We start from the raw sequence: 27,271 nt of genomic DNA on the forward strand, positions 1-27,271 counted from the left end.
TGTGATGGGGGGAGGGATGTTACTTGAGAGATAAGGTGACAGGGAAGATCTGAGATCTAAGCTGAAACATGAAGGATGAAAAGAGCCCGACGGAGAATACCTTGCTTAATATACGCGTGGCAAGAATAGATGGATGGATGGATGGAGAGAGGAACAGACAGACAAACCAACAGGGTAGATTCTGGTGTGAATGAGAGTCACGCTGTAGTACTCAGTCCCTAGTATGCTTAACACAAGAGAGGAGGGTGGGCAGGATGGGATGCAAGGGGCCCCAAATTCCCAGCCTTGCTCTCACCTGAGCGCGCATTGAACGAGCGGATTGGGCCCTAGGGGCCGCTGGGGGGCGACCGAGAGCCCATCCTTTTCCCTTTAAGGCCGGGGCGGAAGACTGCGGTGAAGGGCCTTTGTGTCGGCGGGATAGAAATAGGCCCGCCCCTTTAAGAGGGAGGAGACGCTGAGTGGCGGCGGCTTCGAAAGCGGCCTAGGACGCCAGCCCGCAGCTTCCCGACCACCCACCTTCGGTCGCCACCTGGGTTGCAAAGACGCCTCTCTCCGAGCTCGCCCCAGAGACTCTGTCGCCCGGACTCTGACCCTGCCACCTGGGCCGAGGCCGAGGCCCCGGTGACCCCTAGAGTCGGGGTCTGCCCGGCCAAGCCGCGGCCGGAGACTACCGGCCGTCGCCATGGTAATGCCCTGCCTGGGACCACCCGACCGCCCGGTCCCGAGGCCGCAAGGACCTGCCTTCCGGGTTCCAGCCCCTTCCCCGTGCGAGCTGCAGGGCCGGGTTAGGGTTTAGGGGAGAGCTCGGTGGGGTCGGGAGGCCTGGGCCCTAGTCAGGGCTCGACATGGACACGCCCGGACCAGCAGGGAAGGTCTCTCCACTCACCTCCCTCTGGGCCTCAGTTTCCCGCCTCTTGCCTTCCATATCATCTTGGAGGACTCCTGTTCATCTTTCCCGGTGTGCTCAAACGTCACGCCTCTTGGGCCCTCCCTCTCCCCCTTACCCTTCCAGTCTGATCCTTGACGTTACGGGATAGGTCTCCCGAACTATAGCTCTTGCTGCTCTGACGTCTGGGGTTAGGCACAGCCCTTGACTCTAGGAGAGACACACTTGTAATGTTGGCCACAGCAGCCCTGCTGCCCAGAAAGAAGGAACTGAACTGTGGACTGGGAGGCATCCCACCCTCCTGGGACCCTAGCTTTTGGGTGTTGGATTAGATAAAATCCACTGGCTTGACTTTCAGAATCAAGGCCACTAGGCTGGGCATGCTTGGATTTATGGGAGTGTCCCTTATGTTTGACAAAGGTTCCAAACGCCAAACCTTGGGGATGTTGCAAAATCCTTAGGCCCATGTGCACAGTGCTGGGTCTAAAGAATGACGCAGGCTCCCATGGGCAGTCTTCTCTTTGCTTCCTCTCTCTTATTACAAGATTAATGCAAATGGACCTGAGTGAATTATTTTACAAGAAAGGATTCTAAGTCATCTAAGTCTTTAAGTAAATCCCATCTCTTCTCTCCTCATCCCTTATTCCTCCCCCCAACACTAGCAGAAAAACAAACAAACAGCAAACAGTAAACCTGATGGTCTTGTTAGAATTGGGAAAAAGCAGAGTGAGGACAGAATGTACTTGCAAACGGTATTTCTCCTCCAACCTCAATTGCTTTGTTTTCCTTTCAGGCATGCAGTCTGCAGAAGCTGTTTGCTGTGGAAGAGGAGTTTGAAGATGAGGTAAGGAAGTGTTGGTGAACAGAGATGGCAGCGAAGGTCTTAAGATGTAAACACCCAGGCCCAGAACCCAAGTTTCCTTTTACTTGACATGTATATCTTTTTTTGTCTGTGAGAGGCTGAGAAATGATGAGAAATGTAAACAACCCACTTAACTGTCTTAGAAACAAATGAAAAACCAGAAAGATGAGCTGCTTAATTGTCATATCTTTAAATTATAAGGGCCCTTGCCTGGAAGCTGTGTCACGCGGATGACTGGATTCACCTTCACGATGACATACTTTTTTTTTTTTTATATAAAGTTATTTATTTATTCATTTGTTTTTTGGCTGCGTTGGGTCTTCGTTGCTGCAGGCGGGCTTTCTCTAGTTGCAGCGAGCGGGGGCTGCTCTTTGTTGGGGTGTGTGGGCTTCTCATTGCAGTTGCTTCTCTTTGTTGTGGAGCACAGGCTCTAGGCGTGCGGGCTGCAGTAGTTGTGGCACGCGGGCTCAGTAGTGGTGGCTCGCAGGCTCTAGAGCGCAGGCTCAGTAGTTGTGGCACATGGGCTTAGTTGCTCTGCTGCATGTGGGATCTTCCTGGACCAGGACTCGAACCCGTGTCCCCTGCATTGGCAGGCGGATTCTTAACCACTGAGCCACCAGGGAAGCCCCACGATGACGTACTTGATGTGGGAAGAAAGTTTAGGGAGAGTCAGAGACAGCACAGTTACTGGACAGCAGGAGGCCCGGGGTCACCAACTGGCTACCTGAGCCAGGGCAGAGTACTGCGTTCTGTGGCCTTCCATTTTCTCTCCTATCCCATGATGGCCGTTCTTCTGCCACAAACATTCTTCCCTTCCCCCTCTCTCCTCAGAAGATGACACGTTAGACTAGATCTGAAGCTGGCATGTTAGAATCACCTCTGCCGAGGCCCTGCCACACACCAGTTACATCAGAATTTCTCGGAATGGGCCCAGGCAGGGGTATTTCTAATCTCTGGGTGCAGCCAGAGACCACTGAACTAGTGATCTGCACAGCTGTCTTCCCACTCAGATCTAACAGATATAGTTTCATCTAGGAGGCCCAAAATTGCTATCTCAAATCCTTTTCAGAAAGAAACAGGATTTAAGTGAGTAAATCTCCAAAAGATAAATTAAATTGCTTAAGAATACAGCACCAGGGACTTCCCTGGTGGTGCAGTGGTTAAGAACCCGCCTGCCAATGCAGGGGACACGGGTTCCATCCCTGGTCCGGGAGGATCCCACATGCTGCAGAGCAACTAAGCCCGTGCGCCACAACTACTGAGCCTGCTCTCCGGAGCCCACAAGCCACAACTACTGAGCCCGCGTGCCCTAAAGCCCGAGCTCCGCAACAAGAGAAACCACTGCAGTGAGAAGCCCGCGCACTGCAACGAAGAGTAGCCCCTGCTCTATGCAATCAGAGAAAGCCCGTGTGCAGCAACGAAGACTGAATGCAGCCAAATAAATAAATGAATAAATAAATAAAAAAGAAAGAATACAACACCAACAGCCAGGATGGCCTCCTGACTCCAGTCTAATGTACATGGAAACTATTAAACTACATTTATAGAATAGAGTTGCTCTAGTTTATCAATGACAAGCCATTCAAACCTACTTTTTTGTCTCCCAGTGATTTGCTTTAAAAATCACGTTTAGAATTTGTCCAGATGCCTAATTCGTGCCTAGTGAGATGGTGAATGCTGCACCGGGGACGCTTCTGGCAGCCACAGTCCCACGCTTCCCCTCCTTTGAGGCTTTTGGAACCCGAGGTTTGAAGGGAAAAACAGACCTTCCTCAGACCTCTTAAAATTCCATCTCTGGCTTGTCTCATTCATTGAGGCCCCAGGACATAGTGACAAAGGCACTTACGGGTTCCAGTCCTGGTTCTGTGAAGTTACTTAACCTCTCTGAGTCTCCGTTTCTGTATCCATAAAACAGGGACAATAATAGTACCTCTTCATAGGGTCATCATGAGAACTCATGGTGAGAATTCTGGTAAAATGTTTACATGGTACCTGGCACCCAGTGAGGTTTTTCAAATGTTAGATGTTTTGTTATCACTTGGGGACTTGATTTTTGTTTTTACAAATAATTCAAAACTGCCAGCTTTGTCAAGGAGATATGTATGTGTCCTTGTCTTTGTCTTTCAGCTTTGGAGATGTGTAATTACGGGCTGAAAAAAATGACCCTCCTGGGTCTTACCAGGTCATGGTAGGACTGCTAGGCTAGTAATGGAATTAAGAGTGACGGACTCTGACAGCTCAAGTTTCTGTTCCATGACCAGTCCCCTTTCCCCCTTCCCAAGATAGATGACATCATGTCTGAGAGGCAGCTCTTCAGCGGAAAAGGGCTCCATCAACTCCCAGGGTCATCAGGATTTTATTGCTGCTGTAATTATAATACTATTATTACTAAGTCCTAAGGTAGTCCTGTTAGAGTATGCTACTCTCCTGATAATACACGAAGCAAGAAAGGTCCTTTCTCTAGCCTGGACAGTCCAGTGCAGCAGCAGGGGGTGGGGGTGGAGGGGACCTTCCTGTCAGTTAAATCAGCAGTTCTGACACCTTCGGAACAGGTCTGTTGCTCTTGAAGGTGTCAATCTCACATTGCTTCCCAACCGGAATCCATACTTAATTTACCTCGCCTGAAAAGCTATATTTAACTTCTGTCTGTTTTGCAGGCTCCAAGGACTCTCTGGCTTACTGAAGACTAAGTGTGTGCGTGTGTGTGTGTGTGTGTGTGCGCGCGTGTGTGTGTGCGCGTGCGTGTGTGTATGTGTGCGTGTGTGCGTGTGTGTGTGTGTGGTGGGGGTGAGGAGTGGGTGGAGGACAGGCAGCAGGACCAGATGGGTAGAGCCCTAGTGCACAGGCTCGACACCACAAAGCTAATTTCCTTGAGATGGGTGTGTGACCTTGGATGATTTGTTTGACTCCTGGGTGACCTGGTTCCTTTGCTTCTCCTACTGCTCCCCCAACTGCCACCACCACCCCTCCCCACCCCCGACCTGAGACTGAAGAAAGAGAGAAGCTACCTGAAGACTTAGCCTTAGAACGTGTCTGGTAGAAGCCTCGTTGTGGGCTCCTGGGCAAGGTCAAAGGTGGTGAGAGAGTCCACCACTGCCTTTCACACCTTGGTTTCTTGTTTGTGTGTATCTGCACACACAGACACACCACATGCCCGAAACAGTAAAAGCAGAGTGTTTCTTGATTTCCAGATGCCAAGACCTGCTGTCTCTGCTTCTTTGTAGGATTTCTTGTCGGCTGTGGAGGATACAGAGAACCAGTCTGCTGGCTCACGGCCTGTGAATGCTGGGTGCCTGAGACCTGTCTCTTCCCGGCCACAGGAGGCCCAGCTACTACCATGCCCCACTGCTCCTTCAGAGGCTGCGGGCCTGCCAGCCCTGGGACTCCGCCTTTCTACCTCCGGCATGCCCAGGGCCGTTGGGGGTCCACCTTCCACAGGAGCAGCTCCCCTAAGGCCTGTCTCAATGTCCAGCAGCTGGACTCGCAATCAGGGAAGAGTGACACTGACAGAAGTGCTCAGTGAGACCCCAGTAAGACCCCAGTCCTCAGTCTCCCACCCTCATCTCACCTTCAAGAGCAAACAGCAGGTGATTGGTGGCTTTGAGGGGCCTGAACAAGATGAATTTGATAAGGTCCTGGCAAGCATGGAGCTGGAGGGCCCCGGCATGGAGCTGGAACTTGGAGTTAGCGGTGAGGCCACAGGAATCCTGCCCACCTGGCGGCGGGAGGACTCAACATTGGCTAAAAAGGCCCGGGCAGCTGATCTGAGCAGACCTTGCCAAAAGGGGCCCATGCCTGCAACCCACATAACTGGTATCCCGTCAGCCCGGGATGCGCCCCTGGATCCTGTTGTCCGCTGTGGGACTCCACAGTCCCACTTGAGGCCTGGTGCCACGGGTAACCTTCCTGTCCCAACTGCCTCAGTGGTTCGCGGTCAGCAACCCCATTGGGAAGTCTCTCCCGATGGTCCCCCTCCTCAAGCACCCCAGCCTCTCCAAGCTGCTGGCAGGCTCGTTCAGAGCAGCCCTCAAAATCATTTCCCTGGTCAGCCATTCCAGTCTCCAAATGCCTGCTTAACTGGCAAACCTCATTTTCTTACACCACGAACTCCCAACTCAAGCTGTGCTACTCCCTCAAGGACTATCTCCGGATTATTTCCTCGGGGGACCTTCCGGCCCCGAGCTCCAGCATCTTCTGTCGAGTCTCCTGTCAGCACCCTGAAGGGCCCCCGTCCTTCCCCAGTCCCTCAAGCCGCTCTGCAGATGCCCATCGTCACGAACCACCTGGTGCGGCTGGTCACTGCTGCCAACCGGACACCCCAGCAGTCCACCTGCACCTCCACCCGCGCCAAAACGCGCCGCTTCCCCGGCCCAGCAGGGCTCCTGCCTCACCAGGTGAGTGACAGCTTCTCTCTGGCCAGAGCCGGAGCTCCCCAGGCTGCTGGGGGCCCAGGAGAGCAGCAGAGTCCCAGAGGATCTTCACGCCCCCCAGGAAAGGGAGGAAGGAAGTGCAGAGAGGGAGCGTTTCCAAAGCTGTGGAGGAAGTCAGAAGAAGTGGGAAGAATTGAATGCTTGAAAACCCACATGTGAGACAGATGCTTAAGGCTTGAGAATGTCACAATTTCCAGACGTTTGTTGAGCATCTACTGTTTCCTAGCACCAGGGCAGGAAGATTCATTCACTTATATTTGCTAAGGACTGGTATGTGTTGGGCACTTTGCTTGGACCTGAGAATACAGAGATTAACATAGAAATAATTCCCATCCTAAGGAGTTTCCAGGGAGTGGAAGAAGCAGACACAAACAAACGATTACACATAAAAGGCACAGGGAGAGTAGAGGTCATTCCCTGGGTGCTGGGGAGACACTGGGCTCCTTGGGCTTGCTGCGTGGGCTCTGGAGGGATGAGTAGGAGGTTTACAGAGGTGTGTGTCGGAAGGCTGTGTCCTGGAGGACATTTCAGCAGTGGAAAGACGGGAGCGTGTGCAAAGGCACAGATGCTCTGGGAGATCCACAGAATCACTGGTAGCTGGTGTGTGGGGTCAACGTGGGGGAGTTGGGGCTGAGTTGCGTGTGTAGATTTCGGCAGCAGTGGAGAGACGGGGTCCATCAGACTACTCTTGGATCAGATCCCAGATAATTGGACTCTGAGGATCTGGTCTGGTTGTGATAGGTTACCCCCTTTCCTCACATTTGAAAGGTGTTGGAAACGATTCCTACCTGTTAAGTTGCTCTTCCCTGGCACTTTAAGAGAAATCCAAGGAGACCATGTACATTCCTCCTGGGATGGATCTCTGTAGGGAAGGATGAGGTCCCTGAGAAGGGGTTTGGGGAAGGCTGCCCTTTTACTCATCTCAGGCCTTTCTATTCAAGTCATCGCCCCCTTCAGGAAGCCCTGGGGTTTGTTCCTGGGCCAGCTCTAGCTTCCTCACACTCCCAAAACGATCCCCAAAACATCTTTTTTGAGCTGCCAACAAGGCTCCTGAGACTTCGTTAGGAGAGATGTACTATGTGTTAATTGTCCCTGATAGTTTCCTGAACTCATTATGTAACCCAGACAAGAAGCTGTACTTGTAAATAACAGCTGCTGAGCTTGCTCTCGTCTTCTCCTCCTCTCTCCCCTTGTAGCACAGTGGGAAAAATCTGGACGACATCATGGTTTCCACGCCCCAGACTCCGACTCATGGTGCTCGGGCTAAATTCCGGACAGAGGTAACTAATTCCATGCAAATGTTAACTTCCTGGGGATCATTTAGGAGTGAGGGACATCCCTACATGTTTCAGTAGCTGAGAATCAGTCTGTGCTGCTCGGCCTGTTCCCTGGGGTCACACACCACGGGGCATTTGGGGAGGTGGCGATTTTCCTGGCATAAAGTGAAGCCTATCCTGATGCCAGAGGGGTGTGAACCGATACCATGAGTCCAGCCTTCTTTCCCAGATAAGAAAGAAAGGCCCAGCTAACTCCATCTTCCCTCAGAGGAGGAGAGTGTAATAGCTGTCAGGAAATTGTATCTCAGGAACCCTGCCTTTCAGGTTTCTGGGAATCAAGCTGGGAAGGATCTGGTTTCATCTTGCCTCTGGTGGGTTCCCTCTTGGTGGGTGAGACCCAGCCTCCCTCCTCCCTGGGATTCTGGTTGACCTGCTCCGCTCCCAGACCCACTTCTGCTTTTAATTCTCTCTAGAAGTTTTTCTCTTTGCTGTAGCTCTGCAGATCCACCAGTCCATTTCAGCTCCAAAGCAATAAATACTCACCTGGATTCAAAGCATTTTTTAATATAAGAAGGTGAATAGTTAAAAGCCAGAGGCATCCCAAATAAAATATAATTGGTTTCAAAATTGCCTGGAAAACTATAAATATTTGTGGGGGCTCCCTAGCCCTAAGACTTTGCAAGTCCATTGTAAGAGACAAGCATAGATAGCCTTTTGCATTAATGTAATTAAAGTCAGGGCCTGATTTAAAATAAACTGAGTTAAGAGTACCTTTGCTATTGCCTCTCAGTGAAAGACGTGATATGCCACAAGGTTTCACACACCATTTTCTGAACTTGGAGATACATGAAGGGAGAGAGTGTGGCCACCGTGCTGCAGGGAGTTTGCCCTTGCCTCTCCCACCCCTCCATCCCAGCTCAGTCAAGGCCTCTAGCAAAGCGGACCTGTTAATGCAGGCTCCCCTTCTGCTCTGTTGTGCCAGATTGTTACTAGTTCCCAGGCATCGGTGGAGGAGGACTTTGGGCGAGGGCCCTGGCTGACCATGAAATGTGCTCTGGGCCTGGATGAGAGAGACCCTACCTGTTTCCTCTGTACCTACAGTATCATCATGGTGCTGCGGAAGGTAAGGGTCCTGGGTGCTGAGACCCAAAGGGAAGACCATTTTTATCCCTTTCACCAACCTCCTGCCCTGCTCCACCTTAGGAAAGGGGCTCTTTGTTTGCTCCCTGCTACCCCACGCCTGTCTCTGAGTGGCAACATGAAGCCCCTTTGGTTGTATCTTCCACTCACCTGCCTTTTCACAGTATCTGGCATAGGTGGAGGTGGGTTATGGGCATGTGTCTGCACATCTGGGCCCTGAATGGGGTAGGGTAAACACACTGCTACCCCTAGGGCTCCCCAGAGGTCAAAGGTCACGTGCAGACTCATGTTAGTACATGTGCTGACGTATTCCTGCCTGTGGCCTGTGTGGTGGAGCTCTGTATGAATACATACACATAAACACACAAAAGAAAGGAGGCAGGGCAGACAAATGAAGGCCCACCAGCTTCGGGTCTGCCAGAGGGAGATGGGATGAGCCCTTTAAACTGCCCCTTTGCCCTCTGAAAAGGAAGATCATCACCACACCAGTGCTCTGCCCCCCTCCCTGGGTTGCCCTGGCACACTTGGGAACCTTACAGGTGGGACGTGGCTGGCTCAGCAAATGCCTCTCCTTGTAACCAGGCAGCCCTGAAGCAGCTGCCCAGGAACAAAGTCCCCAACATGGCAGTGATGATCAAGTCCCTGACTCGGAGCACAGTGGACGCCAGTGCGGTTTTCAAGGACCCCACGGGTGAGGAGTTAAGTCCTGGGAGTGTCTGACGAGTGGCCGCGTTGAGGTCAGGAGGTGAGGAGGAGCCACCCTCTCCATTTGCAGCTAGGAAAATTGAGGCAGTCTACAACCCCCGTCCCAGCCAGGGCCCAAACCCGTCGCTGTGCTGCCCTTGACCCTGATACTGATGGGCGGCGTGGTGTTTGCAGGAGAGATGCAGGGCACGGTGCACAGGTTGCTGCTGGAGACACGCCAGAATGAGCTGAAGCCTGGCTCAGTGCTGCTGCTAAAGCAGGTACGGGAGCTCCAGATGGGGACCTGCTCTCCCGCCTCCCGCCCTGGAGAGAGCCCCTGGTTGTCCCTCTGGCTCCCTGCCCTCCCAGGGCCCAGGCAGAGAGTGGCTGCCCTAGTGCAAGACCCTGGCTCACTGGAGCCGAGTAAAGGCCTGACTGGCATCCTTCAGGGGGCAGATGGGGGTGGGGGTTGTGCTGTGAGGGGCCGAGGATGGGGTACGCGGTTCTACTCTGGCACCAGGGCTGCGGCAGGAGTGATTTCTGTGACCCTGGTGCAGGGGCTAGCAAGGCTGAGGCCGGCGGGACTGGGTGGCCGTCCGGCAGCACCTAGCGCTCTGTCAGGACATTGGACACCTTCCCCCCCTTTCTCTACTCCAGATCGGAGTGTTCTCTCCTTCACTCCGAAATCACTACCTCAACGTGACGCCCAATAACCTGGTCCACGTTTATAGCCCAGATTCTGGGGATGGGAACTTCCTCAAGCCGTCTCAGCCCTTCCCCAAGGTAAGAGGAGCAAGATGGAGTGGGGATGGGTAGAGCTGCTTTCCGCCTGGGTCTTCTGATTTCTTCCCCTCCTCTATCCTGGGGAGCAGGGATGTGAAGTGGACAGTTGCCCTGAGGTGAAAAGATGCCCTTTGGGGACAGGGCCATCTCCTCCTGTCCCTGGTCCAGCCACCTGCCAGATGGCACAGTAACAGGACCTAGAGGAGCAGCTGGCTTCTGGGTGGATCCCTGAGTGTCTGATGGCAGACCTGAACGTCGGCGAGCATGGGAGTCACTTGAGAACTAACCGAGTTGAGGGTCCACGACGGGGTGGGGCCCTCAGTGAGTGACTGAGGGTTGGATTTGCTGCAGGTGGCAGTACAGAGAACAGACAGCTACAGATGGTCAGGTGAGCCAGCACTTGCTCTGCATCTTCCCTCCTGGTTTCCACCTCTGCTAGGTGAGCGGGCGCCGGCCCAGAACTCCTTTGGGAACCAAGGGAGGCTGGGTTCCAGGCAGCTCCACTCCAGGGTGAGGGTGCAGGGCCCAGCCTTGACTTGACACACAGTGTCCCGTCTGTGGCCACCCCCACCTTCCTGGGATCCTGGGTTGTCGTCATGACCTGGCCTGGGGGTCAGGAGACCTAGGTTATGGCCCTGCTCTGCTGGAAATTTGTAACATGACCTTGGGCAAGTCCTGTCCCCTCCCTTGCTGCTGCTTTGTCTATAAAATGAGTGGGTTAGACTCGATGACATCTAGTCAAGTTACATGTTTAGTTCTAACTTGCTGCTTCTCATCTTTCTCCCTAACCTTCTTCATTCTCTCAATATCACCCCACTTCTAAAAACAGCATCTTGATTTCCATTTTTTTTTTTTTAATTATTTTTTTGGCTGCGTTGGATCTTCGTTGCTGCGCGTGGCTTTCTCTAGTTGCGGCGAGCGGGGGCTACTCTTCACTGCAGTGCGCAGGCTTCTCATTGCGGTGGCTTCTAGTTGCGGAGCGCGGGCTCTAGAGCTCACGGGCTTCAGTAGTTGCAGCGCGTGGGCTCAGTAGTTGTGGCTCGCAGGCTCAGTAGTTGTGGCGCACGGGCTTAGTTGCGCCACGGCATGTGGGATCTTCCCGGACTGGGGCTCGAACCTGTGTCCCCTGCATTGGCAGGTGAATTCTTAACCACTGCGCCACCAGAGAAGTCCCATCTTGATTTCCTTTTAAATTTCAAGTCACCCCAGGAGTTCCCTGGTTGTCCAGTGGTTAGGACTCTGTGCTTCCACTGCAGGGGGCACGGGTTTGATGCCTGGTCAGGGAACTAAGATCCCGCTCGCTGTGAGGTGCGGCCAAAAAAAAAAAATTGAAATGGTACAGAATAAAGCAATGTGAAACTGACCCTTCTCCACTTCCATTCCCTAGGGCTAACCATGGTTAACAGGTTTAATTACTAATTTTAATTACCTGTTCATATATTAGCTAGTTTGGGGATTGTTAACAGCTCATTTTTTTTTTTTTAATTATTTATTTATTTATTTTATTTTTGGCTGTGCTGGGTCTTCGGTTCGTGCGAGGGCTTTCTCTAGTTGCGGCAAGTGGGGGCCACTCTTCATCGCGGTGCGTGGGCCTTTCACTATCGCGGCCCCTCCCGTTGTGGGGCACAGGCTCCAGACGCACAGGCTCAGTAGTTGTGGCTCACGGGCCCAGCTGCTCCGCGGCATGTGGGATCTTCCCAGACCAGGGCTCGAACCCGTGTCCCCTGCATTAGCAGGCAGATTCTCAACCACTGCGCCACCAGGGAAGCCCAACAGCTCATTTTTAATTCCAGGCTAGCTCCTCAGCATAATTCTGAATGGTGTCTTCACTCTCTGCTCCAGTTATAGAGATTCCCTAAAACATCAGATACCAGCAGAATTAGAAAAGAAAATCAGCCAAAAGTTTTCTGTTTTCTTTTATTTTTTTAACTGTCTGCTGTTCGGGGTGTTTGGCGTTTCAGCTCCCTCCCCACAGCATGGGCCTGGGTGACTGGCCGCTGCCACGTTCCTCTCTCCTGTCTTTCCTGAGTCCCCACCTATTCCTTTGAGGTTGTTTGCACAGAACTGTCCAGAGGGATTTCAGGGGCACAGGTATTGGTAACCAGATCCTCTGTCCCCAGGATCCAGGAAGCTTCCATGAAAGCCTCCAGCATGAGACCGAGAAGCCTGGGAAAGGCTTCAGAACAGCACAGAACCCAGAGGCAGGGGCGTCACCTGAGAAAGAACTCCCAGAAGCAGGTAAGGCCGTCAGCCTACCCAGGAGCAAAAGAGGCTCTCCTTCTATTTCCTCTTGAACAGCTCAGCCAGGTTGTTCTGGCTGCATCTTGTTCCTCCTCCTGTGAATCTTTGGACCTTACAGAATCTTAACAGAAATCAGATGTGGTGTGTTCTCTGGCGAGGCTGCAGGCCACAAACTAATTAACACAAAGAATGTGAACCGAAGCTCCCCAGTTTCCAGGCCATGTGCTATTAGCCACAGGGGGAGATAGACTGGCACCATCCTTGAGTCTTCTGTGGGCTGATGGCCAGACCTCAGAGGCAGATTTCCCCATAGTGACTAAGCTCCAAGGCCCTCCAGGTGGTGCTGAGGGGTCAGACATCCATGTGGTTAGGATGGGACCAGGATACAGACCTGAGAGGCCCAAATACAGACCTTTTAGGAGAGGGCCAACTTGTTCCTCAGGAGGGAGCCTTACCCAGGTGAAGCTAACACAGTCCAGGTCTGGTCCTTAGCTCTTTGATTCCATAAATTCAACCCTGTTTGGCCCCAAAGTTCGTGGGATTATGGATAGGTGTCTCGACGTTAACCAAATTCACAGTAGACCAATGGATAAACCACAAAGCCCATTTACTTATATTGTATGAAAAAGTATCTACCCTATATGCTGGAATCTTCTCTAGAATCTTGCGCTGTCTCCTTGTAAGTCAGCTTGATGACAAGCCGAACCATCATCAGAAGGTTGCTGGTGGTCATAGTATAAGAGTGAGGCGAGTTGCCTGTAGAATGTGTGGTTGGTGTCATATCTCCACTGTAGGGACAGACCTGCCAGGCGGCAGCTGCTGGTGGTGGCCGGGCAGCGCTAGGAGACGCAAATGTGGATTCCTACTATGATTCCCATTTTCCTAGGCTCACTCCCCTTCATTTAACCTAGTGTTTCTTCAGACGGTCACAGTGTAGCTAGTGAGGGGCAACTTTTTTTGTTATAATCAGATTCCAGTCCTGCTTCCCTGAGTACAGTGCTGGTCACCCCAATTAAATTTGAATGTCCCCAAACTGACTTCTGTCCTTCCAGCAGCAGTGTTTATCGAGTGCTCTGTGCCAGACTGGGAGCTAGCCTCTGCAGGTATAGTTTCCAGCCTGACTGACTCTAGGGCTGTCTGATCCCATCCATTCAGTGGGAGTTTTCTAGTTGGAAGCTATGGCTCTGGTGTCAAAGGGATGCTACTTGGGGAAGTTGTTGACCTCTTTAAACCCTGTTCTCTCAGGTAAAGTGGGGATTATAGCACGAACTACCACGAGATGCCCTCTAAAGGGGCCCTGTGAGACCGAAATGAAGTGATGAGTATAACGTGTGCAGCCCTGTGCCCGGCACCCAGCGTGCCCCCGGTACGCGTTAGCTGCCCTTGTTAACAGTCAGAGTAGCAGTAGGGCTTACTGAGGTCAGCTCTGTTTCCAAGTTCTCAGACAGAAGCACCCCATCCAAGAACTGTAGTCAGGGACAGATACTTTTGTCCCCTCTGCCCACAAGGCACTTTGGGGGAGGGGACGATGATGTCTCCCGCTCTGCCGATGAGAAACCAGGTTAATGAACTGTGTGATTCTGAACACATCTAATGACTTTTCCTGGACTTCTTTCTCCCTCTGTCCAACGCAAAGGTTGCACTAGGGGACCTCTGAAGCCTTTCTGCTCAGACACTGTACCTCTGGATGGAAAGAGGAGCCATGAAGGCCCAGGGGGAGCCTCTTTCTTAGCAAAGTGGCCCGGGCGTTTTGCCTCTGCCTTTTGTTGCGTGTGGGTATGTGGGGAGCAGAGGGGAGGTGGAAGGCGGGCCGGCCTCAGGCCCATCAGTGTGGGTGCTGGCGGCCGGGCGAGCCACCTCCCTGACAGCCCTCCCGAGGGGCGGGAGCTTTGGCTCTGAGTCATGTGGAGCCCTAATATTATCACTAAGTCTCCCTGCCCTCTCTATCCACCCCCCCGCTGCAGATGACCTAGATGGACTCCTGAGCGAGCTCCCTGAGGACTTCTTCTGTGGGACCAGCAGTTGGGACTCCCCCAAGGCAGGGCACCCCCCATGAGCCGGCAGCCTCTCAGCACCCAGGCAAAGCTCTGGTTGTGTCTGATCACGTCCCGGGGAGAGAGGAAGACCAACACAATTGGAAAACAAAGTTCCGGGACTTCTCTGGCTGCTCCCACCCTGGACACTTACCCTGAGAACACCCTCGTCCCTCGGATTCTGCAGTGCCGTCACTTTGGGTCTTCCTTTGGCAACCAGAACTCTGCCCAGGATCAACTCTCCAGCTCTCCTGTCCTCCAGGCCCTCGGGTGCATATTCCTTCTCCTCCTCCGACAGGGAAGGTGTGCATTCTCCCACCTCAGCTTGAATTTAGAGGATGCTGGGCCTGGTCCCTTTACTCCCTAGTCCGTGGACAGCTGAGGAGCTAAGAGGAGCCACACCACAGCAGTGGCGACCTGTCCCTCTGAACCAAGGAAGGAACGCTCAGACTTCCCTCTGCTTCGTCTCTTGAGGCCTGTAGCTGGCCAGCTCACCTGTGCCCAGGGCTCCCAGGTGCGGGGGCAGGAGTATGGCTGAGGTGCCTTATTCTGAAATAAAGCAGCCGCCTGCTTCACCCACCTCCCTTGTTTCCAGCCTCGCTGCTCCTTGTTCTGTCTGCCCTGCCGGTGGTACCTTGGCCAGGGCAGAGCCAAGCCACTCGTTTTCTCTCTCTCTCTCCTTTTTTTTTTACTATGAACTTTTTCTTGTAGACAGTTTTAGATTTATAGAATTATTGCGAAGATGTTACAGGGAGTTCTCATATACCCCACACCCAGTCTCCCCTATTGCTGCCATCTTACATTAGTATGGTAGATTTGTTGCAACTAAAGAACCAGTATTGATACATTATTATTAACTGAATTCCATACTTTATTCACATTACTCAGTTTTCCCCTGATGTCCTTTTTTCTCTTCCAGGATCTCACGTTACATTTAGTCATCGTGTCCCTTTAGGTTCTTCTTGGCTGTGGTAGTTTCTCCAACTTTCCTTGTTTCTTAATGACCTTGACAGCTTCGAGGAGCGCAGGTCCGGCATGTTGTCGGATGTCCCTCTATGGGAATTTGTCTGGTGTGCCTTCATGATTAGACTGGGGTTATGTGTTTGAGGGAGGAAGACCTCAGAGGTAAGGTGCTTTTCTCATCACATCATATCAAGGGTTGGTGTTGACATTGATCACCTGGCCGAAGTAGGGTTTGTCAGATTTGCCAGATTTCTCCACTGTCAAGTTACTCTTTTTCTCCCTTTACGCACGATACCCTTTGGAAGGAATTCACTCTGCTGCCCACACTTAAGGAATGAGGAGTTACGTTCTACCTTCTTAAGGGCAGAATATCTACATGGATTATTTGGAATTCTTCTGCATGGGAGATTGGTCTGTTTTCCCTTATTTTTCGCTCAACCACCCATTTATATCCGTGTGGACTCATGGATATTTATTTTATACTTTGGCTTAGAGTCTACTACTACTTTATTAATTTTGTTGCCAAGCAACTCTTCACCACTGTAGCTTCTCTGTACCACTTTTCAGGCAAGAATTGGACAAGGGTCATGGGTGGGGTGTAAAAGGTCTAATTATACCAAGTTGCCAACCAACCTTGTTTTCCCTTCTGGAATGAAGGGAGGAAAGGAAGATTCTCTCAACACATGGTTGAGGGGGTGTGGGTTAAAGACCCCAGTTTGATGGCCAGCCTCACCTGCCTCTGCCTCAGCCGTCACCAGGCAGCTGTGAGTCAGGGCCTCCAATGGGCTTGGTACGGCTCTGGGAGAAGGTGTTAGTCTCCCTTTTTCCAAAGAAAAGCTGATCCCACGGATCCCAGTCTCAAAGCTGAAGTGAGCAAGTGCTTTAGGAACGCCATGTTCAGCTGGCTGCTGGTGGCAGTGGGGCTCCGTTCTAGAAGGCTTTTGTGGCCCAAGCCCAGGAACAAGAAGGGGCTAATTCACCAGCACTGCCCTTTCACACCCTCACTTGGTCTTCCTCCCTGAGCACACCACGCACTTCTTTCTCTTCCCTGTGCTGCTAACTCCCCAGCTCTGCCTCTGTAGCTTAGATCTGGGCCAGAGCCCATCTATGCCGGGTGGTCTTCCTGCACCTAAACCACCCGTGCCCCTGGCCTGCGGTGCCCATCCTCACTCAGCCCCTTTGAGCTCTGGTCTCTGCTGCTCGCAATCCTGACAGATGCCCTGGTTTCTTGTGTGCTTCATCCCCCCACAGGCTCTGAGCTCCCAGAAGGCAGGCTGGGTATCCAGTTGCCTGGCACTGTTCCTGCCAGTAAAACTGGGCTCCCTGTGGGTTCATGTGTGGGTTGAAGTAAAGGCCTCAGGAAGTTAATGCTGAGGATAGTTTTTCTGCCCTCAGGAAGTTAAGGCTAAGGACAGGGGACAGAACATATGGTAGCTCTGAGGACTGATCTGTAGTCAGAGCACCTTCAGGCCTGTAACAAGAAGGCTGCAGAGAGGCTGGGGAGGTCAGAACAGCCTCAGGCCCCGCTGACCATGACTACTGAGAGCCTCGGGAGAAGGCCCCTCTTGGCCCCATCCCACTTTGCCAGCTCCCAACCCTGGGAACCCAGCTGTGGGTGCTCAGCTGGGCTGTTGGCAGGGCAATTAAAACATCGAATGGGTGCCATTCTCTGAGGATAGAGGCGCCTTTCTCTGAGGATCTCCAAGCCCTCGCTGGGCGTGATCTCATTCCTCCTCTGGGATCCCGCACCCTGGAATACCACCAAGAGGCTGGGGCCAGAGTGGGTGAACAGCAGGGTAAGGGCAGAGCTGGAAACAGCCCAGGCTGCTGCCACCCACTTGGGCAGGCAGATGAGTGTCTGCTCCAGCGGAGAACAGGGGCCCTCAGTCAACGTGCTACACATAAGAGGCCGGCCCGCGACAAGCCAAGGGCTCCTCAACACCACGACAAAATCTACTGTGTGCCAGGCCCTGCTGGGTACCAGAACCCCAACTGAATCCATTCAGGTCCTGCTCTGGAGCCCATATCCAGCGCAGCAGGTTGTGGTCCACGGTACATGGGGACGGGCTTGACAAAGCACACGTGAGATCCTCCAGGAGCACGGATTGGGGAGTGGCTGGAACCGCAGGGGTGGGAGACCTGAGCAGGTGTCTCTCACCGCAGGTGACCTTTGAGGTGGACTTTGAGAGATGAGTCAGAAGGGAATTCCAAGCAGAGGGAACGGCAGGGAAAGGCGAGGATCCGTGAGGGAACAGCTGCCTGATGTGAGGCCAAGCCAGGGCATGGGGGTTAGTGGAAAGGGCAGGGCTTGGAAGTCAGCAGACGTTTTCAAGCTAGGAAATGAACTGTTTAGATAGATCCTTCCCTTTGGGCAGTGGAGCAGAGGGGTTGTGGCCAGAGGAGGGAACACCAGGTAGGAGGCAGGGCTGGTCCAGGTTAAAGGCCTTGAGATAGTAACTGAAAATGGGAGAATGGGAGCTGGAAAGTGTGTGTGTATGTGTGTGTGTGGACCGGGGCAGCCATGGCCTGCAGCCAGGGCGGGATGGGGACAGGCGGACCCTGAGGGGCCAAGGGGCTGCCCGCCACCACCCACTGGCTGAGGAGAGCTTCTGGGGCCAGGGCTGACCTCCCTCCTGCCCTCCCCTTCACTGCTCAGCAGCCAGCACTTAGTGCTGTTTCACGGCCTCATTCTTCCCCCTAGAGGCTCCTGGAAGCACAGCCACTTTGAGTGGGTTTGTGGCTTGAAGGTCTCCTTGGACCCCAGAGTTGGGAGGTCAAGCCCTTGGTCCTCCTCAGGCAGGCATGTAAGCCCTTTTAGGAGCTGCGGGGGAAAAAAAAAAAAACCCTAGCCAAGACTCATTGAAGGCAGTGTTAGGGACCATGCTGTCCTGCTTGGAAGGTGGGGAGAGGCTCTCTCACCAAGGTGCACCATCTACGGAGTCAGACCCACTGTGGTCCTAGTCTGGCTCCCCCTTCACGAGCTGTGACCTTGAGCAAGTGGTCTCACCTTGCTAAGCCTTAAGTTCCTCATCAGTAAAACAGAAATAAGACCGCCCATCTCAGAGGTGTTCAAACTGTGATAATTAGCCGGATCGTATAATTTATTGTCAAAATCAAGCTTGCTGTTTACCTGGGCAAGCCAGAAAATATGTATGGTCACCTGAGTAAAGATGGATATAAAAGTGATTTAAGTACGTTAAGCCCTGTGCCTATATGTGCAGAGTTATTGCTGTTAGTGCAGATGCCAAGAAGAGGTGTTCAAACTCTGACTTGACCTGCCCTGATTTCCTGGGCAGGGGTCTGCCCTCCAGCCAACATCAGAGAGACCTGGGGATTCTGGCTCTCCCTCCCTGTCTTGTCCATTTCCCTGATTGACTGTTTCACTCACCTCGGACCCTGCCAACCCAAGATGCTCACTCCAGAGAAGTGGGAGGATGCAGACCTGGAGCTCAGCTGAGGGCCGGCTCCCCAGTTGGAGGGTATCTGCAGGGGCAGGGGCTGTCCCTAGCCGCGGGCTGGGGGTTGACCCAACACTTTCTCTGCACCAAGATCATGACTCTGGGCAAACTGTGTTTACCAGAACAGCAAAGGGCCTATTTATAGCCTCAGCTGCTCCTTTCTCTGGGTCACGGGTTGGGGGCAGGGTGGCTCCTCAGAGCAAGGGTGGCAGTCGGGCTGAGGGAACCTGCTCTGCCCAGCTGCCGCTGCCCAGACCCCTGGATCCCTCCCCATGGCAGGGGAAACCTTCCCCTTCACCTCCTCCACCCTGCGCTCTCTCCGCCTGCAGCGGGAGTGGCTGGAATGGGAGGACCGGCGGCGGCGGGCTGCAGCCCAGCAGTGCCAGAGCCAAAGGTGCCCCCCAAGTTCCCGGGCCCAACTCACTAGGCCGCGCCGCTCCTGCCGGGACCCAGCTGTGCACAATGCCCTGTTCTCCGGTGACCTGCAACAGATCCAAGCCCTGTTCCAAGATGAAGACGCTGCCAACATGATTGTGGAGACTGTGAGCAACCAGCTGGCCTGGTCAGCTGAACAGGGTAGGGAGCACGCGGTGGGGGCAGAAGAGGAGGGAGAGGGAGGAGGGGAGGGTGGGGAGGGAGCCTGGGCCCCATCGCCCCCCTCCAGACCATAGACTAGACCATCCCTTCCCACTGCCGATTCTAGCTCCCTCCTAAACAGAGATGAGGCATAGTTAGTGGTTTGTATGTCTTTTCAGAATTAAAGTTATAGTAACATGTTATATGACTTACACAGGAACACAGTTACATTCGAATGCAATTGTATCTCTGGATGTATATCCACGTGTGAATATTTTTTCTTTCATAGAATGAAATTATACTCCAGATGCTATTTATAGCCTGTTTTTTTCATGTAACATCTTTCTATGTCAATAACCATAAGTCCACATGATTTTTTTTTTTTTTTGGCCATGCCGTGCGGCTTGCGGGATCTTAGTTCCCCAACCAGGGATTGAACCTGGGCCCTTGGCACTGGACGCTCAGAGTCCTAACCACTGAACCGCCAGGGAATTCCCCACGTAATAATTTAAATAGGTGCATAAATTCTATTGTATGGGTGTGCCATGATTTATATAACTAGCCCCCAAATAGATTGGTTAGATTAGGCTTCCTTTTTGTTTTATTTATTTATTGTAAAAAATATTTATTTATTTATTATTTATCTATTTAGGCTGCACCGGATCTTAGTTTCGGCATGCGGGCTTCTTAGCTGAGGCATCCGAACTCTTAGTTGTGGCATGCGTGCAGGATCTAGTTCCCCAACGAGGGATCGAACCCAGGCCCCCTGCATTGGTAGCGTGGAGTCTTACCCCCTGGACCACCAGGGAAGTGCCTAGGTTTATTTTTTAAAGAAAACTATTTTAAATAACAGTATGACCAACATCTTTGTGTACTTGTTGGATGATCTTCCTTAGGATCTATTCTGACCAGAAGGTTTGTCTATGTAAACCAAATGATTGCCCTGTTCTTAGGCAGGAGAAAAGAAACCCCCCCCCAAAAAAAAGATTGACAGGAGATTGCCTCAAACCCCACCCATGGATATGGGGGTTCAAAATCCTTGGAGAGCTTATGCTCTCACAGTCACCACCAGGCCAAAGTCCTTCAACTGTTAGTAATGTGACCCCACCCAGGGCACCCTGGTCTCCTCTTCCAGAATGTCCACCATCTCCATCTCCCAAATGGAACTTGGCCTTAATTTCAATCCTAATAAAAAACAAAACATGCTTTACCCAAGATTTAGGAAGCCCAGGGATTTACTTAGCTACAATGCAAACAACTGACAGCAGGATATTAGCCATCTGTGTCCTTCGAACAAGACCTTGGCTATTTCTACAATTCGGATCCAACACCAGTCCCATGATCGACCCCTCTTCCCACTCTCCTTTTCTCTACCTCCATCTCTTATCCTCCCTCTCCGCCCTTCCCCCCATTTCCATGCCACCCTCCCCACCCCAGGAGCGTCCTAGGACTTCTTCAGCTCTGCTCTGGCCACTCCCTGAGTCAGTTCCAGGCCCTCCTGTGTGTAACTCCCTCCCCTCCCCAACACCAGAGTGCCCAAGTTAACAAAAAGAGCCAAGGACTCCACCAGCAGCTCAAAGACCCAGAGGTCTCCCTAACAGGATTCACCCTCCTTAGCTGCCCTTGTGGTTTTAAAGAGCAATTAAGGGAATTCCCTGGCAGTCCAGTGGCTGGGACTCGGCGCTCTCACTGCCGGGGCCAGCGTTCGATCCCTGGTGGAGGAGCTAAGATCCCACAAGCCTCTCGGTGTGGCCAAAAAAAAAAAAAGAGCAATTAAATGTTTTTCCTATGACCCACGTATTACGTTTTGTTATAGACTGACAAACTGTTCTAAAAGGCTGTTCCAATTTACACTCTCAGCTGGGGGCTTGAGCAAGCGCCTCTCCACAGGTACAGAGGAGCACAGGGTTTGTGCTCAGCCAGGCGTACAGAGGGCAGGGCAGCGTCAGTCGTACATGACAGCCTGCCCTGCCTGCCAGCCTCATACCCACCCCCCTTAACACTGCCTGCTCCCCCCAGGGTTCTGGGTGCTGACCCCCAAAGCCAAGCATACGGCACCCCTCACCATCGCTGCTGCCCGAGGCTACACCGACTGCGCCCGCTACCTGATCCAGCAGGGAGCTGAGCTGGACGCCCGGGTCGGGGGCCGGGCCGCCTTGCACGAGGCCTGTGCCCGGGCCCAGTCCGACTGTGTGCGGTTGCTGCTGACCTTCGGCGCCAAGGTCAATGTGTTGTCTGAGGAAGGCACGACCCCTTTGCACCTCTGCACAATCCCTGAGTCCTTACAGTAGGTGCCCAGGGGCTGAGATGGTTTGGGGAGGGGGTGTGTGTGTATGTGTGTGTGTCTCCAGCTCACATGCCAGAAGCACATGTCCTCACAACATCATGGGAGACAGGTCTCATTCTTTTTTTTTTCTTTGAATTTTATTTTAATTATTTTTTATACTGCAGTTTCTTATTAGTTATCTATTTTCTACATATTAGTGTATATATGTCAGTCCCAATATCCCAGTTCATCCCACCACCCCCACCCCCACCCCCACCCCCACCCCCCAGCCACTTTCCCCCCTTGGTGTCCATACGTTTGTTCTCTACATCTGTGTCTCGATTTCTGCCCTGCAGACTGGTTCATCTGTACCATTTTTCTAGGTTCCACATATATGCATTAATATACGATATTTGTTTTTCTCTTTCTGACTTACTTCACTCTGTATGACAGTCTCTAGATCCATCCACGTCTCTACAAATGACCCAATTTCGTTCCTTTTTATGGCTGAGTAATATTCCATTGTATATATGTACCACATCTTTATCCATTCGTCTGTCAGTGGGCATTTAGGTTGATTCCATGACCTGGCTATTGTAAATAGCACAGCAATGAACATTGAGGTGCATGTGTCTTTTTGAATTATGGTTTTCTCTGGGTATATGCCCAGTAGTGGGATTGCTGGGTCACATGGTAATTCTATTTTTAGTTTTTTAAGGAACCTCCATACTGTTCTCCATAGTGGCTGTATCAATTTACATTCCCACCAACAGTGCAAGAGGGTTCCCTTTTCTCCAGACCCTCTCCAGCATTTGTTGTTTGTAGATTTTCTGATGATGCCCATTCTAACCGGTGTGAGGTGATACCTCACTGTAGTTTTGATTTGCATTTCTCTAATAGTTAGTGATGTTGAGCAGCTTTTCATGTGCTTCTTGGCCATCTGTATGTCTTCTTTGGAGAAATGTCTATTTAGGTCTTCTGCTCATTTTTTGATTGGGTTGTTTGTTTTTTTAATATTGAGCTGCATGAGCTGTTTATATATTTTGGCGATTAATCCTTTGTGCATTGATTCGTTTGCAAATATTTTCTCCCATTCTGAGGGTTGTCTTTTTGTCTTTGTAGTTTCCTTTGCTTTGCAAAAGCTTTTAAGTTTCATTAGGTCCCATTTGTTTATTTTTGTTTTTATTTCCATTACTCTAGGAGGTGGATCAAAAAAGATCTTGCTGTGATTTATGTCAAAGAGCGTTCTTCCTATGTTTTCCTCTAAGAGTTTTATAGTGTCCGGTCTTACATTTAGGTCTCTAATCCATTTTAAGTTTATTTTTGTGCATGGTGTTAGGGAGTGTTCTAATTTCACTCTTTTACAAGTAGCTGTCCAGTTTTCCCAGCACCACTTATTGAAGAGACTGTCTTTTCTCCATTGTATACCCTTGCCTCCTTTGTCATAGATTAGTTGACCATAGGTACATGGGTTTATCTCTGGGCTTTCTATCCTGAGACAGGTCTCATTCTATGGTGATAAAACTGAGACTCAGAAAGGTTTATTGACTTGACCAAGGTCACATCAGCTAAGCCCGGTAGGCAGAAGCCCTGTTGCTTTCTGGGAAAACCCTGTCCCAACTGCAGTCTCCTATTCCCTGGAAACTCTCTGCAGCCACATTCCTAGCTATTTTGAGGTAAGCATCAAGAAAGATCTAGCCCAGTGTTTCCCAATCTTAGTATGAGGCACACTTCCTCTTCCCACCTTTTTAAGGTCAACAGTTTCTTGGCCACCCCCTACATGAAGGTATTTGCACTTCCACAAGTCAGATCCACAGACAAGGCTGGCGGGGGCAAGGAATCAAGGGTTCCTGAAAGGCATTCCACAGCCCACGTGCTGGGAACATCTACCCATGTAGATCTAGATCAGTGATGGACCCAGAAATGATCCAAAATTTCCAGTCCTTTCTTGAGGTCTTATGGGCATGTGGTGCACCTTCCAGCACACTTGATCCTTTTAAGTGAACTGAGAATGGTTTCGCTTACTGGAACCCTACTGAGCGAGCTTCTTGGAGTTATTTAAATTTAGTATATAGAAACAGAATTAGCCTATGATTAGAACTTACCGAGGAAATAAATTAAGTAGTTTGTGGCTGGCTGGCTGCTACTCAAAGCTTGGCCACTGAGCAAAGCGCCTACCAGACATGCGCGCTGAAGGGAGCTGGAACCCTGGCCATTTTGGGGAAGGATACTTTTTCATCAGGGTTTCGTTGGGGTTGATGGATCTGCCCCTGAGTTTCCAGTGGCTACCGTTCTGGCTTTTAAAATTACTGTTAGTTTAGTGCCATCGTTAGTTTAGTTTGCAGCGTGTTTGGTTTACCCCGAGGTGGTTAGTGATGCATGTTTGCCTCAACAGCGTTCTGACCTATGAAACACCTGCGAAACACGTGCTCCCTAAAATCTGGTTTTTGTTGTTTGGTTTTGTTTGTTTCCTCCAGGGGAAAGTGAAGTAAGCGGGACCCAAGTGCCTTCCTTTGCTGGAGTGGGTGTGGCTGGCTGAGAAAGGTGGTCTTCATGTTTGGAGACAGGAAGAAAATACTAATTAGGACTTTTTTTTTTTTTACTAATTAGGACTTCTATTTCTGTTTTCTTTGGGGGTCATACTCCTCAATTTTCCATGCTTCACAGTGTACACATGAGTGGGTTTTCAAATCTTTTTGTGCTATCAAAATGTTAGGAGACCACTGACAAGTGATTCAGAACAAGGCCTTGGGGTCCCTATCTGATGGGGGAGTCAGGTTAGACTCTGGGAGGGACGGTCTGAGGCAGTGAATATTAATTCCTCCGCAGTCACTAACTAGCTGTATGTCCTGCGCTGCACCACCACCTTTCTGGGTTGAAAACTGAAATGTTCCCAGTGACTTGGATGGGCCTTCCAGCTCTGCTGTCTGTCATGGGGCTTCTGTGAGTCTGGCGATGGGCGCCAGGCTCGCTTGAGCCAAGAGAGGTGGGAAGAAGGGGTCAGGGATGACAGCAAGCTGAGGGGTTACCAGGCCAGGCCTGGTCCCTCAGGATTTGTCTCAGGGGCCTTGTACCCTGCCTCCAGGTGCGCCAAGCAGCTGCTGGAGGCGGGAGCAACCGTGAACTTGGCGGTGCAGGACAGCGAGGTGACGCCCCTGCACGTGGCGGCGGCACGAGGCCTGGAGCAGCACGTGGCTCTCTACCTGGAGCACGGCGCCGACGTGAACCTGCGCACCAGCCAGGGCGAGACGGCCCTGAACGCGGCGTGCGCGGGCGCCGAGGGCCCGGGCAGCCGGCGGCGGCACCAGGCCGCCGCGCGCCGGCTCCTGGAAGCCGGGGCAGATGCCCGGGCGGCAGGGCGCAAGCGCCACACGCCGCTGCACAACGCCTGTGCCAACGGCTGCGGGGGCCTGGCCGAGCTGCTGCTGCACCACGGGGCCTGCGCTGCAGTTCCCAACGGGGCGGGCCACACGCCCATGGACTGCGCGCTGCAGGCCGTCCAGGACGCCCCCAACTGGGAGCCCGAGATCCTCTTTGCTGCGCTGCTGGACTACGGGGCCCAGCCTGTGCGCCCTGAGGTGCGCAGGGAGGGCCTGTGAAAGAAGGCTCCTGACGGGCGGGGGATGCCTGGAGCTGGAATTGCCCAGCCTCCGGGAAGAGAGGCCAAGAGACAGAGATCCCGCCCTCTGGGCCAGAGATCTGTCCCCGTCTTGGGAAGCACCAGTGAGGGCTATGGGAGAGGGTGTCTAAGGGAGAAAAAGAGCCCCCAAGGAAACTGGCTGGGGCCAAGAGGTTGGAGCACACTTGAAGGTGGGGTAAACTGAGGCTAGAAAAGGATGAGGAGGGACTCAGATCTTGGCCTCTCAAATTTGGATGTGGGACTTCCCTGGGAGTCCAGTGGTTAAGACGCTGCGCTTCCACTGCAGGGGGCACGGGTTCGATTCCTGGTCGGGGAACTAAGATCCTGCATGGCACGCGGGCGGGCAAAAAAAGAACAGATTTGGATGTGAGTGGGGCTTTGGCCCAGGCTAGTTGGTAGAGGCATGGTACCCCTGAGACCCTCTTTTGTTTTCTAGTCTGAGACTCTCTTTTGATTTCTAGATGCTGAGACACTGTGCCAACTTCCCTCGAGCCCTGGAAGTCCTGCTTAATGCCTACCCTTGTGTCCCATCCTGTGATACCTGGGTTGAGACAGTGCTTCCAGAGCTGTGGCAGGTAAGTCCGCCCCACGAGCACAGCCCCTTCTCCTGGGCTCTGGGGGAGATAGAGAGGAAGGATGAGCCCCAGGCCTGTCCCTCCAGGGTGGGCTTCCTGGAGGCGGGAGCAAGAGGGACCCTGGGCCGGAGGAGGATGGGCAGAGTGAAACCTCTGTGTTCCAGGGTACCTCTGCCCCCGGAAGCTCAGAACAACCTTTAATTGCACACAACTCTCTAGCCTCTCTCTTACCTGCATCAGTATAGACATTTATCAGGCATCTCTGACTGAGTGGGCACTGTGCCAGTATCTTGGGAGTGGGGGTGGGTGCAGACATGGCTGAGACCCTGCTCTGCAGTGTGGTCCCAGCTCCCATGACCCCTGCAGAGCCTTTGCTTCTGAATCTGAGTCCTTCAAGATGAGCCAAACGCCCAGGTGGGTGCAGGTTGCAAAATCCCAGGGCCCCACCACTAGGTCACCCCCAGATGGAAGGGCAAAGTCAGGGCGTTGGGCCATCTGACCCTGTTCCACTCCCAATCTAGGAGCACGAAGCCTTCTACAGCTCGGCCCTGTCCATGGTGAATCAGCCGAGGCGGCTGCAGCACCTGGCCCGGCTGGCCATACGTGCTCAGCTGGGTAGCCGCTGCCGACAGGCTGCCGCCCGCCTCCCCCTGCCCCCGCTCCTCAGGGACTACCTGCTGCTGCGTGTGGCGGGGTGTATCCAGTGAGCCCCGTGCCCAGCTGCTCCCAGAGCTTGGCCTGCCCCCTCCATCAGCTGTCCCCCCCAACCCTGGAGGACCAGTCCCTGGCTTCTTATCCACACTCTGCATGTCCTCTGGGGCCAGCTCATCCCTCTACTGGCTTCCTGAACCACCTGCTGACCTCCAGCTCGACCTGAACTTCAGCTCCTCTCTCCCATGGGAAGGTCTGCAGACTCAGCCTTTGCCCGCATCCTCCTCCCTTGCCTAAGCGGATGATGGCCCCTCCATCCAAGCAGGCCCCAAGCCAGGAGGAAGTGATCCTTGTTGTCCCCTCTCCCCTGCCACCCATGTACCTGTTCAGACTCCCAAAGAGCGACAGACTCTGCCTCTAGCTGTATTGCCAATGCCTGTGCTGCTTTTGTCACTTCAAGGGAGGACTTCACCGACTGGTCTTGAAACCCATGCCCTGCAAGGATGTTGGAACGATCTTTGGGAATCAGAACTCTGATCATGCCCTTCAGTGGCTCCACACCACCTTCAGGCTAAAATAAAAACTTAACAAGGCAGACAAACCTTCTAGCCCCTGCCTGCGCCAAGCCCTCTGGCCTCCTGATCCTCCTTCTCCCTTCTAAGGCTCCTGTAACTCAGCCTTAGCAAACTAGTTACCGGTTGCTGGATATGACCTGCTCCCCTTTGCTTCCAGGCATCTGCATGTGCTGTTCCCTCTGCTTGGTCTACCCTTCCCACATTTTTTTGCCCTGGTTGAAGCTGACTTGA

General features: G+C 52.5%; 2 protein-coding genes across 3 annotated transcripts; both read left to right on the top strand.

Moving 5' to 3' along the window:
* Positions 1 to 544: 544 nt before the first annotated feature.
* Positions 545 to 14,853, top strand: HROB (homologous recombination factor with OB-fold). 2 transcript variants are annotated; one of them, XM_036837239.1, is made up of 10 exons: positions 545 to 685; positions 1,680 to 1,730; positions 4,973 to 6,142; positions 7,375 to 7,458; positions 8,438 to 8,578; positions 9,178 to 9,286; positions 9,475 to 9,560; positions 9,937 to 10,062; positions 12,183 to 12,300; positions 14,268 to 14,853. In XM_036837239.1, the coding sequence occupies exons 1-10, from the start codon at positions 683 to 685 to the stop codon at positions 14,357 to 14,359; spliced, it is 1,980 nt and encodes a 659-aa protein (XP_036693134.1). In that variant the 5' UTR covers positions 545 to 682; the 3' UTR covers positions 14,360 to 14,853. The 2 variants fall into 2 exon arrangements, 1 of the variants encoding a protein (XP_036693134.1); XR_005017817.1 differs by lacking the exons at positions 9,475 to 9,560; positions 14,268 to 14,853 and having other exon boundaries at positions 12,183 to 12,292.
* A 4,089-nt stretch (positions 14,854 to 18,942) lies between these two features.
* ASB16 (ankyrin repeat and SOCS box containing 16) lies at positions 18,943 to 27,048 on the top strand. The gene is made up of 5 exons (XM_036838358.1): positions 18,943 to 19,333; positions 21,353 to 21,620; positions 24,685 to 25,177; positions 25,701 to 25,814; positions 26,336 to 27,048. Exons 1-5 carry the CDS (start codon positions 19,030 to 19,032, stop codon positions 26,519 to 26,521), a joined length of 1,365 nt encoding a protein of 454 aa, XP_036694253.1. The 5' UTR covers positions 18,943 to 19,029; the 3' UTR covers positions 26,522 to 27,048.
* The last annotated feature ends 223 nt before the right edge of the window (positions 27,049 to 27,271 follow it).

The sequence above is a fragment of the Balaenoptera musculus genome, chromosome 20 (assembly GCF_009873245.2).
Source record: "Balaenoptera musculus isolate JJ_BM4_2016_0621 chromosome 20, mBalMus1.pri.v3, whole genome shotgun sequence".
Taxonomy (NCBI): domain Eukaryota; kingdom Metazoa; phylum Chordata; class Mammalia; order Artiodactyla; family Balaenopteridae; genus Balaenoptera; species Balaenoptera musculus.

Excerpts from the sequence above, each read along its gene's own strand:
- HROB (XM_036837239.1), top strand. Across the intron at positions 7,459-8,437 it reads GGGCTAAATTCCGGACAGAG|ATTGTTACTAGTTCCCAGGC; the intron begins GTAACTAATTCC and ends CTGTTGTGCCAG. Across the intron at positions 8,579-9,177 it reads TCATCATGGTGCTGCGGAAG|GCAGCCCTGAAGCAGCTGCC; the intron begins GTAAGGGTCCTG and ends CCTTGTAACCAG.
- ASB16 (XM_036838358.1), top strand. The coding sequence starts at position 19,030 with ATGGCAGGGGAAACCTTCCCCTTCACCTCCTCCACCCTGCGCTCTCTC. Across the intron at positions 19,334-21,352 it reads GGCCTGGTCAGCTGAACAGG|GGTTCTGGGTGCTGACCCCC; the intron begins GTAGGGAGCACG and ends TGCTCCCCCCAG. Across the intron at positions 25,815-26,335 it reads TGCTTCCAGAGCTGTGGCAG|GAGCACGAAGCCTTCTACAG; the intron begins GTAAGTCCGCCC and ends CTCCCAATCTAG.